Source organism: Thamnophis elegans, chromosome 2 (genome assembly GCF_009769535.1).
Source record: "Thamnophis elegans isolate rThaEle1 chromosome 2, rThaEle1.pri, whole genome shotgun sequence".
NCBI lineage: Eukaryota > Metazoa > Chordata > Lepidosauria > Squamata > Colubridae > Thamnophis > Thamnophis elegans.
In genome coordinates, this window is record NC_045542.1 from 117,095,518 (window position 1) to 117,109,351 (window position 13,834).

General features: G+C 38.2%; 2 protein-coding genes across 3 annotated transcripts in view; one reads left to right on the plus strand and one right to left on the minus strand.

Annotated features, from left to right (window-relative positions):
• Positions 1–13,834, minus strand: part of KBTBD12 (kelch repeat and BTB domain containing 12) — a 66,471-nt gene that overhangs the window by 40,781 nt on the left and 11,856 nt on the right. Inside the window, exons 2-4 of the mRNA XM_032210086.1 lie at positions 8,867–9,633; positions 7,881–8,299; positions 5,452–5,722 (exon numbers count right to left, since the gene is read on the minus strand). Coding sequence (XP_032065977.1) covers positions 5,452–5,722; positions 7,881–8,299; positions 8,867–9,532 — 1,356 coding nt within the window. The 5' untranslated portion in view covers positions 9,533–9,633. The remainder of the gene's footprint in view (positions 1–5,451; positions 5,723–7,880; positions 8,300–8,866; positions 9,634–13,834) is intronic.
• The window catches only part of MGLL (monoglyceride lipase), a 162,806-nt gene that overhangs the window by 20,160 nt on the left and 128,812 nt on the right, over positions 1–13,834 (plus strand). The window contains exon 2 of one of the 2 annotated variants that reach the window (XM_032210085.1): positions 10,718–10,901. The exons of the other annotated variant lie outside the window; for it this stretch is intronic. The gene's annotated coding sequence lies outside the window, so the exon portion shown is untranslated. The remainder of the gene's footprint in view (positions 1–10,717; positions 10,902–13,834) is intronic. 2 annotated transcript variants of the gene reach the window in all.

Genomic DNA, 13,834 nt, shown 5'->3' on the forward strand with positions numbered 1-13,834 from the left:
ATCACATGATCTCAGGACACCACAATCATCATAGATATAGCCCATTTGCCATGTGCCCTAATTTTGATCATTTGAGTATGGGAAAGCTGCAATGGCCTTAAGTGCAAGGACTGTAAATCACTATTTTAGTGCTGTTGTAACTTCAAACAGTCGCTAAACTACAACATAGTCCTTCCAACAGTTCCAAGAAGGCTTCACACCAATTCCTACCACTCAAGTGACACTGATGACACAGATAAATCTCCAGGTGACCTTAACGACTCTCTAAAATAATGCAAATGTGCAGCTGTCTGCAATCTTTCCATTCCCCACCATCCAGTCAGAGCTGAAGAAGTTTCCTGGATGAGAAGCGAAACATCTTCAAAGAAAAACCAGAAAGCCCAGTTGCCTCTTGAAAAAGCACCTTTGGGACAACCATGACTTAGATAACTGAGAATCTCCATAGACCATCGCTAAATAAGTCTAGGACCACCGGTAAGATAGATGATCAGCCGGTCAAGTGTGTTCCTCATTAGGGACACCCTGCATGCCAAACAGGTTGTACTGTGGTAAGACTAACAAAAGCTAAGTAAAAGGAATACTTTCAAGAACAGGAATATGTCCTTCCAAGGGCTGGTGAATTTAAAGATACTCTCAGATTAGTTAACTAGGTTGTGACCAGCAATTATGTATGCATATATCTGCAGCTTCATGAGAACAACGACCTTTAATCAGCAGAGGAAGTACAGAGACATTGAGACTTTGATCCCATTGCAACCATCTGTGGGGTTTTTTTTATTTTGTTTTCTTTTCTTTTCATTCTTGGCAGCCTTCAAACCTCTGGCTCTGCAGCCTTCTTTGAAACAAATAGATTCTTTGGTCAAATGCCAGGATGATGCCAGTGGAAATATAATTCAGAAACCGCATACATATAGAAAATTAACATGTCTGGATTCTTCAGTAAAAATGTTAACAAGATTGGATGGGCAAGTGGAGTTGTGTTCATGGAGCCATATGTTGCTGCTAAATCACGAATCGCCAGATGAACAAACAGATGAACAAAGTCTACTAGAAAGTCACCATTTTAAGTCTCTAGCAAATGCTTCCCCTACAGAATTACTGCAATGATTATTATACAGTGTGGTCATTCTTTGCAGTCAACTGTGGTCAGGTGAAGAAAAAGAGGGTAAAACAGGGGGCATTCTCTGTAGGCACTCAATTCCACTCAGCATTGCCAATGGTAGGAATTAATGGGTACTGTAGTTAGCAATAGCAATAGCAATAGCAGTTAGACTTATATACCGCTTCATAGGGCTTTCAGCCCTCTCTAAGCGGTTTACAGAGTCAGCATATTGCCCCCAACAACAATCCGGGTCCTCATTTTACCCACCTCGGAAGGATGGAAGGCTGAGTCAACCCTGAGCCGGTGAGATTTGAACAGCCGAACTGCAGAACTGCAGTCAGCTGAAGTAGCCTGCAGTGCTGCATTTAACCACTGCGCCACCTTGGCTCTAGTTCAATAATAGCTGGTGGGCTACCATTCCTCATTCTTTTCTTTTAATTCTGGAAAAATCACCACAAGGGATTTTTAAAAAATATTCTGTGATGCTGAATTTAACTGGATTTCACACATCGCGAGCTGCTTTTTGCCACATTACAATAATGAGTGTGTGATCATGATAGCCAGTGTGGTTATTTGCCTAACAGTCTCTTGTGGGGCTAAACCTTTATCCACTAGCCTGAAAAGCTTATTTCAAATGGGTTGTCGGCAATTATTTTCTGAGAGCAGTCTCAATTAATCTCCTAATTCATGCAAGATCGGTGTTAAGAAGACGTACCCTGCATTCCTACATAAAAAACATAAGATCTCTATGAGATTGATCATTCAACCAAATTACATCCTGTTTCATGCAGAGGCCCATCAAATCCTTCTGCAAAGCTCTTCACTTTGGCTCAGCTTTTTCCCATTCCCAAATTCCTTATGTGATGCTTCCAACTTGTCTCCACCCCCAAATCTAATTTTGCAATTTACCCTGGGATGGTTGCCCATGTAACAACCTTGCTTTTTTTTTTTTCCAGTTTCTGTTTTCTGTCCTCCCTCCATATTCTTGGTGAGATACGTGGCTTCAAATAGTCTTGCCATTTTTGGCTACAATTTCCTCAGCATAGAAAAAAGAATATGAACTTGGTCTAGGAAAAGTTAGTCTAATATATTTGCCTCACGAGGTAGATAACAAAATGACCAAATCTACATTGGGAAGTGCAGCACAGACTGGGTGTGACACACTCTAATATTTTGTCCCTTCTTCAGCATTTAACATCTGAGACAACTAACTCATTATGCCTAAAGGGAAAGCCAGCTCTTGTCTCAAGTTTTCAGAATATACTATTAATTTAATATAGTAGCTAACATAAACTTCATATTCCATTTTAAGCTCTAAAAGTTTCTAGAAAGACTACCCAGAACTGGGTTTCTTACATTAACCTTTCTCCAAAAAGAAATATTTGCAGACCTCAAAATGTTTTTCTCAATGTAATAGTTTTTGTATTGATATATCAGCAATCCTTTTTGCTCTCTGAAAGTTGTTTGGCTGTCACTACTGTAATTTATTGCCTCATCTGCAATCCAATCCTGTCTAATCAGAAATAAATCTTATTAAATGGAAATAGTCCAAGTTAGGTTTATAAATAGCTAAATGTAACCTAAAGAACCCACAGGCTCCAGGCCTTATTTTCCTGAATTAAGCTAGTTTTATATTGACCTAACATTTCTATACGATTTTTCATTTCTTATATCAGAAGCTACATGCCATAATAACATAGGAAAACATAATTATTTGAATTGATTCTTTCGTATTTTTTGAGCTCTTTAGATAGAAACATCAGTATGCCTCATAAAATACCCAATCTCAAATTGCAATCCTATCCTGCAATCCTATCACATATTAATTTTTCACAAATTCAAATAAAATGCTTCCTGCTGATCTTCCATATGTAAGTAGTGCCATATTCAGAAATTATACATCACATTTTCACATCTAAGTTAGAAAACACAAACAGAGGTCACTTCCGGCTGTAAAAGTACAATTTAGAAACAATACTTCTGTCCAATGTTTGGTGAGGTAGTACAAGCTGCACTCACTTTTCAGAGGGCAGCTAATACCACTTCATCATCCACTATTACATTTTAGATTTTCCCTGTGGAAAATATAAACTGTAGAAAAGTCTGAGTATTTTTCAGAAGAAAATGCTGTAGATGCTATTATTGCTATACCTTCATCCTTTTTGAAAGATATTTTAACATGAACAACAGGTGTTCCAGCTAATTGATCTTGCTTAACTCCCTCACTGCTACCACTCAGAAAGACTTCAGTAAGGCTCTGTAACATTAGGACTAGTTTGGTCTAGTGGTTAAAGCACCAGACTAGAAACCAGGAGACTGTGAGTTCTAGTCTCACCTTAGACATGAAAGCCAATTGGGTGAATTTGGGTGAGTCTTGGCTCTCAAAATTAGCTTGGGTGACATGCCAGTTAGTCCACAACCAATGAAAAAAAGTGGAACCTGCACTTGTGGGAAAACACTAGGATACAACATAATACCAAGTATGTGGACATTCATAATGGCTTTCATATAAACGTTTTAGGGCAGCGATGGTGAACCTTTTTTGGCTCGCGTGCCATAAGCGGAGGAAACACGGGAGGGGGGTTGTGCGCAGGTTTGCTGCACCCATAATGCAATGTGCAACACCTCCCCCCCCAGTGTGCATGTGCGCATGACAGGCACTCCCCTGTTTTCGCCCTATCCAGGTTCCTATAAAGCCTCTGGAGCCTGGGGAGGGCAAAAAATGGCTTTTAAAAAGACTGAAGTCAGCTGGCCAGTGCGCACATGCACACTGGCCAGCTGACAGAGCAACGCCTTACGTGCCCTGAGAAATGGCTCCACGTGCCACCTGTGGCACATGTGGCATAGGTTCGCCATCCCGGTTATAGTGTTTTCTTTGCCTGAGTGGCCATAATCATGATTGCAGTCACTGAAGACTATAGTTCACACCCTGGTTATAGAGTTTCTGTGACCCAAGGACATTCATTTAAATTTTTAAACATCAATTTCCCCTTACCTTCACTTTTCACAGAATAATATTAGAAGGCTTTTCCTTCCTTTGAAATTACTGGCTAAATGTGGACTAATAAAATACATGTATTATGAGTGGAGAGGCGGTGGCTAGTAATTTACTCAATTTTTGTGGCAAAAAGATGAACAGATTTTTATTACTTCACACTGCATAACTGCAGTGAAACAGTGTTTGATGTTTTCTGACATGCTCATGATTATGTTGTTAGGAATATCAGCATATATTTGAAAAGATACAAATGACTCAGAAGTATTCAGCATTAATTTCAACATAAATGACAAAGAAAAAATAGTTCGCTTGGCAGTCTGGCAAGTCTCATATAAAAATAGCAGTATTCTCAATAGTGTGTAAAATGTATTGTAAATCGACTTCTAATTTATCACAGAAGAGTAATCAATGAGCAGCACTAGAAACCACCTCTCTAGAAGAAACCAGAATAATTTTTAATGTGCCCCTCACTCCCATTCCATTCAATTGTGGAGACTGTGTGGACAAGTCCCTGCTTTCTTCTTGGCAAGGTTTTTCAGAAGGTTTGCCATTACCTCTTTCCTAACGCTGAGAGAAAGTGACTGGCCAAAAATTGGACTAGAACTCATGGCCTCCTGATTTCTAGCTCAATGTCTTAAACGCTGAGAGAAAGTGACTGGCCAAAAATTGGACTAGAACTCACGGCCTCCTGATTTCTAGCTCAATGTCTTAACCATTATACCAGACTGGCTCTCCTGCTTTCTCTAAAATGAGTCTCAAAGTCTGCCGTTAAAGGCAGATTATCTTTCCTTGCCCATCAATAAGGTCACATCAAGTGCTGACCAAAATATTGGTCTGTTATAATGTGTGGTACACAGACCAAGTTTTCCTCCGTCCCTCAGTGACATTCATACCAAAGTGATTTTTATCTTCTAAAATTGGAATTGATGTGATGCATTAGACAAGAGAACGAACTGGAAAGTCCAGTTAAAATCTCATTTTCCTCCTACATAATAAGTGTTTGATCTTGAGCAAGTCAGAATTCTTCAGCCTCAGAGGCAGCCAGTGGCAAACATCGTCTGGAGAGAGGCTGAAAAGTCTTTACCAATTATAGCAGACAGTAACTGCATTAACTGAATGCACAGCATATGCACTAAGACCCAAAAGCCAAAAGGATTTTTTTTAAAGGCAATAGAAAAGAGGTATTACGCTACTGCCTGAAAGCAAGCATATCCATCAGCAGTAGCTTTTATAATTTTTCTGAATGGCAATGATTGCAGTTACATTCCAACTGTGAAGGCTGCTTTAACAAGCTCAGACAATGGCTTCAGAGGACACTCCATGTCCTGAAATGCTTAACAATGTTTCTTACCTGTGGGGTCCACCCTCCGATGACATACAGCCTGTTTTTCACAGTAACAACTGCATGGCAAGCCAACGGCACTGGGAGCGGGGCCAAAGTTCTCCAGTTCTCCTGCTCCATGGAGTATTTCTCCACAATATTGGTAATTTGATATTGGTTTTTCAGTTTCATTTGACCTCCTAGGATGTACAAATCACAATGGATGGTGCCTAAAGCATACAATTCACGAAACTGCGCTGTGCACAGGCTTTCCCAAAATCGATTTCCATGACCTTCATACCTGTAATGAATCATCATATTAGAATTTCTTTCATCACAGTTACCTATGTATTTGTACCTAACTTTCTCTACTCAAGTACAGCTATTATTCTTAAGTGGGATCAACATGGAGTTAAAAAAGACCTTTAATTTTCACTAAAGTCCAATGGCATAAATTGGCACATCTTTTCAAATGCTATGATTTTATAGAAGTAATTTTTCTGGATGTGAAAGATGTGGAGTCTCTAGAAAGAGTGCAGATAAGAGCAATAAAGATGATTAGGGGACTGGAGGCTAAAACATATGAGGAACGGTTGCAGGAACTGGGTATGTTTAGTTTAATGAAAAGAAGGACTAGGGGAGACATGATGGCAGTGTTCCAATATCTCAGGTGATGCCACAAAGAAGAGAGAGTCAAACTATTCTCCAAGGCACCTGAGGGCAGGAAAAGAAGCAATGAGTGGAGACTAATCAAGGAGAGAAGCAACTTAGAACTGAGGAGAAATTTCCTGACATTTAGAACAATTAATCAGTGGAACAGCTTGCTTCTAAAAGTTGTGAATGCTCCAACACTGGAAGTCTTTAAGAAGATGTTGGATAGCCATTTGTCTGAAATGGTGTAGGGTTTCCTGCCTAGGCAGGGGGTTGGACTAGAAGACCTCCAAGGTCCCTTCCAACTCTGCTATTGTATTGTATTGAATATTATCCTGTTTCCCCCTCCATCCTCCTGCTCAGTTTGGAGACATAACTGCCCGCTTTCCCCAATTATTTTGGCCTTGATCAATCATTATTATCAGAGAAGTACCTGAATATTAGGAGTACAACAGTACAATAGTCTTTCACTATTGGCTAATCAGTATCCACTCACCCTCCTCAAAATATTCTGTTTCCTTCCTATCCTCTCTCCATGTGAATAAATATGTTAATTAACTAGAGCAGCTATACGGTAGTCAGGTTAACCCAGCAAGATCTTATGTCACCATAGTAAGAACTGAATTATGCTAAAAATATTCTGTTAAAAAAATCATTCAACCTTGGGGCATATCTAGGGACATAACCACCATTAAGAAATTGAATTAAGTCAGGAAAGGAAATTTCTTGCTAGAAAATCTCTTTGTTACTATTGTTTAATATTTAATATTAAATAAATTATTATTTATTAATATTAAATTATTATTATTATTTAATTTATTTGCTGCCCATCTTGCGGTTCAAGGTGACTATTTCCTTTGCTTGTTATTTTTTTCATTAAAAAGGCAAAATCTGACATAGTAATGCATATGTATATTCTTAGAAGCGCAATCCTAACCAAATGTATTTCAAGCAATTTTCCTAAAGTTTAGTAGGATCTATGGCCAGGACTATACTTTTCATTTTCATTCAATGTTAACAGAGGCAGCACTGAATGAAAACACTGTAGATATAGGTTTTTATTGTCCCCAGGACTGAATAAGGGCAAAATAACTCCAGAAGAAAAGAAGTTGCTTATAGCATTATATCTGGCACCTAGAGGGTGCTATAGACCTTGCCATTGTGGCATTAATGAATGAGCAAACACCTAATTGCTTCATTCCCAACCTGAAATAACTCAGCTTGAGAGACCGGTTTTAAATATGTAGATATAATATATGCTTGTATTCAGTCAATTTAGAAGCCAATGAAATGTTTATAAAACAGGATTCCATCCAACCATTAAAAATATTCCACAAGAATATTTCATCCCTTTACAATGCCTTTTAACTTTGCAAACATAATTTATAAAGTTGGATGATGATTTAGAATTGTCCAAAACTTTTTTGCATTTATTTAAGATTGTCTTCCATTATTATAACTGATCTAGGACCCAAAGGAAGATTCTTCATTGGTTAGCATTGATGTCAATAGTTCTATCATAGGCTTAAAGGAAAAGTTTTAAATCACACAGCACCAGAGGTGGATTGCTCCTGGTTCAGCCCAGATTGGGCGAACCGGTAGTGGTGGCAGCGGGAGGCTCCACCCACCTGCCCAGATGCTTCTGCACATGTACAGAAATGTTATGCACATGCGTGAACTGGTAGTAAAAAAAATAGAAACCCACCACTGCACAGCACTGAATAATTCTTGGGGAATACCACTTAAATCTTTCCTTCTATGTAGAAATGATATAGGAATATTTTGTGTCAGTGCCCCCAGATACAAACCTATAAATTTCAATCTTCTTGATCTTTTGTCTAGACATCTTGGTAGCACTTGCCTCCCCTGCAATAACAATACTGTTGTTCTCAGTAACCACACCGGTGTATATACTGCCAATGCCTTCTGCATATTTTGGAGAGGAAATGAAGTAGGTCTTTTGCGTTAGAGGTGCGTAACAGAAGCTGGCCTCAGCATAATTACCTTTCCTTGAACGGATCCCCCCTGAGTTATTGCCAATGCAAAGGAGAAGTGTAGTGGCCTCCATGCCATACCGAAGGCTGAAGGAAGGTTGATTGGATTTTTTAATTGTTTCTAAGGCTCCCTCAATCATCTCAAAACACTTGGAATTACTCAGAAGCACCGTGTTCCTTTTCCGAGCTTCCACTAGGAATGAAGGACTTACAAGTACAGGGCGGGGCATAACCTTTTCCTAGGGGGTCACAGCAAGATCGACAGCAGTTTACAACTTCCGCGACACCTCATTTTAAAGCCCATAAAAAACTGAATTGAATGAGCTATTAAATGTTAAATTTGCTTTAAGAATGGCTGGAAAATTCGATTCGGAAGAACAAAGGATCATTGACAGAATAAAATGCATTGCCTTTCGAGAGGCTCGCAATGCTGGAGCCAGATCTCAATTCGCCAGATCTCAATCCGGCAGAGAACATTGGGGCCATAATTAAGGATGAAGTGGAAGCTCTGATGATTCAGGAGCAAGGTCAAAATCGATATTCGGTTGAAACTTTGAGAATGAATTTGGAAACTGTGTTGAAAAATCTGGAAAATCGAACGGAACTGTTTGAAGATTTGTTGTGTTCTTATCCACCTCGTTTGAATGCTGTTCGAAGGGCTAATGGTGGTCATACTGACTATTAAATCGTGTCAATAAACTCAGTTTTTGATGGGCTTTCGAATGGTGTATGAATTATTTGTGTTGTTATTACAAGTGTTGCTGTGACCCCCTAGGAAAAGGTTATGCCCCGCCCTGTACCAGCCTTACTTGCTTCAGGAGCTCAATGAGGTGATCTGCACGCAACTTCCGACTGTGGTTAACCCATCTGAGGACTAAGTCCAAGATGCTCTCTTCTCTGGATACATTCAGATCGTCAGATCTGATCAGGCTTAGCAGTTGTTGAGCTTCTACCTCTAATATTTCTTCTTGCTGGCTCACCTCAGTAAAGTGCTGATACAAATATTTCCTGGCCCGTTCCGATAGTTCTTCTGCTCCAATGTGTTTTGCAAAATAATAGATCCCTATAGAGTTGGAAGCTTCAATGTGATCCATCATGTAGGTTTGACATTGACTAAACACATCTTCCATCTGCGTAAAAAAGGCAGCAATGGCCACATTTTGAACATTACAATTGGTGAGATGCAATTCAGAGGTGTACATGTAGTGCAGGAGGACAGATACACTTTCAGCTGCTATGTCATGTAGCACAACTTCTCTCTGGGCACATTCCATCAACCCACAAGTAAACATTGCTTTGAAATAGGGGCTAAAAGCAGCCAGGATCAATTTGTGGCAAGGGAATTTTTTTTCTTCAGCCACTAACACCACATCAATCATTTCAGTTAAATCTTTCATATATTTTATTTGATCCAGTAAATTCAAACTATGCTGCTGTTTCCTTTTACCTACAGCCTTGTAATCCATGATGGAATATATTTTAAAGTATTTTCTGGTGCTTATTATTTTGAAACAGCTATTTCTACATCTGAGAGCTCTCAGAATGAAATTCCTTCATCGTTTTATTCCTAGAAAGGAGAAAGAAAAACATATAATTTGCTATATGAACACATATTTAAAATTCTGACAGTCAAATCATATAGTTATGGTCCACAGGCAGTAAATATTTTGAACAAATGCATCAGAAATATATACTAACGTGGCTATACTAGAACATAAAATCCATCCAATGGTTGGAACACTGCCCCAGAGATATGAAATTAAGTTATTTGGATCTCTGTATACCAAATTCCTTGCACCCAGAGATTTATGAAGCCCGTTCTTCCCTCTTGGTATTTTGTGAAGTCATCAAAATAGCAGTGCCTTGTTTTTAATCAGAATGAATGTTTAATAGTGGCCATTAACCTTTTTTTAAAAATTAATTGTATTGTCTTATTTTGTTTTTTAATTTAACATTTTTATTCTATTATATACTACCCAGTGTCTGTGGCTTGGAGTGGGTTACAAAAGCTGTGGAATGAACGAATGAACGAACGAACGAACGAACGAATGAATGAATGAATGAATGACTTTATTTTTCAACTGAACAATTATGAAGAAGATGCTGTATTTTCTACTATAGAGCTTAATATCAAAGAATATTTTGATTCTTCAGCTGGATTATTTTTAGTATTTCTGCCTAATTTCTAACGGTACTATAACATCTACAATGACATACACAATATTCATTTTATAAATGCTAATAATTCCTGCAATGTTGAATACATTGTAGTGTTTACATAATGTTAAAAAGTTCATAAAAGAAATTGTGCAATCTTTATCCATCAAAATTCTTAGGTACAGTCTAATGTAATTAAATGACACTGTAACTTTCTTTAAACAGTTCAATAAGAATCTTTTGAGAAGCCAATCGCCACTTCTATGCTGTACAGATAGATAAATGTTAATGCTGTTATTTGAGAAATCCATCTGTTAAAATCCCACATTAAGCTTTTCATAAGAACATTTTTCCTCTAGTTAACAATGTTTTCAACATTAAAAGAAGAGCATCACTAGATTCCATTCCGCCTCATCAGAGCCTGGTTATGATTCTCAAACCAACTCTTAATGCATAGAAGACTCCCACTGAGATAACATTTTGAATTACTGTAGGTATTCTGGCCTGAAGAAGTCAGCATGGTGTATTGGTTTAGATGCTGAACTAAGAGCAGGAAAACCTGAGTTCTATTCCTCCCTTCGACATGGAAGCTCATTGTGCACTCCATCTGCAACAAGCCAGCTGGAAAACAAAAACCCTCATTGCATCATGCATTGATAGCTTTGCTGTGAGAACGAGGTAAGCACAATGCAAAAACAAGCAGATGCTGCAACCAAATGGGATAAACACTAAGAACAAAAGTAGCTGGCAACCTGGTTTGACAGAACTTTCTAGGTAGAGCTATGAATCTAACAGGGAACACAAAGGGGAGGCAGGAAAGAACATCATCTCTTCTTGTTAGATCCTAATAGCTTTTCAGAAAGGCTGGATTGGGGATAAGTAAAACATACTATTTTATTCCTGGACATATAGGTTGCCATGGGAGACCAAACACTTGCAAAAGATGTGAGCTCAACTTCCTGCAGAAAGCCTGGCTTGTACAGTGTTAAGAACAGTGAGATTCCGATATTGCTTCAGCGCCCCATCCTAAAATACTCCTGGCCACTTGCACCCTGCCCTGCGCAAAATCACTTGTGGGGTTCAGTGATCTATTCACTTCAATGATGCAGCCCAAACATTAGAGGACAGAGCTTTCTTCTGCCACAAAGCTGGATGTTTTACACGGTTGCACAATAAAGCTAGTCTTCAATTAATCTGTTCTGAAATTCCAGTCCCATTAAGCATGCTTACCACAAATTTTGAGACACATTATTTGTTAAAGCTGAAGGCCACCCGTGTTAAAGGCTTTTCATTATAAATTTGGTATAGGTTGAGTGACAACTATTGTGGCCATTTTAAAAGGATGGATACATGACTGCATAGCTTACAGTACTCACAATCGTTTAGGAAAATGTTCTCATCAAGGCTGTTCTGCTGCCAGTGAGTACCTCACAATTTTCCTCTTAGGTTTTCATCTCTGCTCACTAATCAGCAAGCAAAAGACCAGGCTCGAGAAAATGATTTGATGGCTGGGTGGGATGATTTTATTATTTATTTATTTATTTATTTATTTATTCATTCATTTTTTAAAATTTTATTTAGTTTGTCAAACATGTACGATATAACAGGTATAAGTATAAACATGAAAATAGGAAATGGGTACGAAGAAATGGGGACAATAGGACAGGGATGGTAGGCACGCTTATGCAAGCCCCCTACCGACCTCTTAGGAGAGGGGTGAGGTCCATGCTATACAGTTTAAGGTTAAGGTTATGGGGGTTTGAGGATGTAACAACAGAGTCGATTAGCACATTCCAGACATTGACAACTCTGTTGCTGAACTCATATTTTCTACAATCAAGTTGGGAGCAGTTTACCTTGAGTTTGCATCTATTGTTTGCCCATGTATTATTGAAATACAATGAAGTAGCCATTGACAGGTAGGACGTTGTAGCAGACAATTTTGTGTACTAAACTTAGGTGAGACCTTAATCGGCATAGTTCTAGGTTGTCCAAGCCCAAAATTTCAAGCCTGGTGGCATAAGGGATTCTATTGTGAGCAGAGCAGTGGAGGACTCTTCTCGTGAAATATCTCTGGACTCGCTTGATTGTATTAATGTCTGATATACAGTGTGGATTCCAGGCAGGAAAGCTACATTCGAGAATTGGTCTGGCAAAAGTTTTATATGCTCTAGTTTGCAGTACAATATTACTGGATAAGAAGCTTCGCAAAATTAAAATGATAGTCACAATGATGATTATACTACATTTTTATATAAATCAAGGCTAATCGTCCTGCTTCCTTTATACTCCCCGACAACAACCTGTGAGGTGGGTTGGGATGAGAGAGAAAGGAATCAGCCCAAAGCCATCCACCTGCCTAAAAGAAGTCTTACCAGCACATGGTGCCTAGGTCAGCACCTTCACCACTATACCAAACTATCTCTCCAGTGGATTGGTTATTCTTGTTACGATTTTAATAAACATATAATTAAAAAGACCTGGCAGAACAGGAAAGTTTTAATTATTTCCCTGACAATCGGAACATGCAGAGAGCTAAGGGTAATTTTCAAGGGAGTCTGTTCCACGGCTTGGAGTCCTTCACTTGCGCTGGCAACAAATAGGCCTTTGAAAAGGCTGAAGTGGGCCTTTCTTGTCGATCTGAAGTCTGGGGAGGTTAAAGTTGAGATAGGCCGTCTTGCATAATCGGCTTTGAAGCTATCTTCAGATTTAAAAGTTTAAAACAGGGTAGGTCTTTCAGCACAAAGAGAATATGATCCCTGGATTATGTGACGTGTAGCAGCCTCTTTGCTGCATTTTTACACCAGATGAAGCTTCTGGATTAACTCTTCAGGGATTAACTATGTGGGGAATGCAATTCAGGTAGTTCTAATAATGATATCACTAAGATATAGATGACTATTTTGAAATACTGCAACTATAAGATTTGATGTGCTATTCTATTTATAGGACAGATTAATTTACAAGGATAGTAATTCTAATGGACAGAATAGTAGTACAGTTTTAAAAGGGGGGACTGTGCTTTTGTGATTTGGTAAAATGTGTGAAATCCATGATTAATATCATATCGGAATTAAAATATCATGTCTGATATTGGTAAAAGATAGCACAAAGTTATGAAGATGAAGATGCTTATTCTGTAACATCGTCTAATCTGCAATTACTGGAAACTTGTAGGCTGAATATACGCAAGGTGGTTATTTTTACAACAATATTGTAAGTACATTGTTTTTATGAATTACTCAATTTAAACAAATGAAACTGAATTAGGAAATTTCATTGTTTTATTTTTATATCGCGTTCTTATATTTCTGTTTACATTTCTACTTTTAATTACCTACTTAGCATAGCTGTCATTCAATTTTCAAATTTGTGGATATTCTTTCTAACAATACCCATCTGGAAATACCTTTGCAAATATTACTTTTTTGAAATGCTATGCTTATTGGAAATAGTTGTCTTTAATACTGGAAAGTCAATTAAATATCTTAAATTTTATTAAGGTAGACAATCTAAACATAGAAAGAGTATTTTGCGTTCCAAAGAGTTATCTTTTAATGTTCTTGAATTACAGATTAGTTCTGTAGAGATACAATATTTGCCGCCATTCA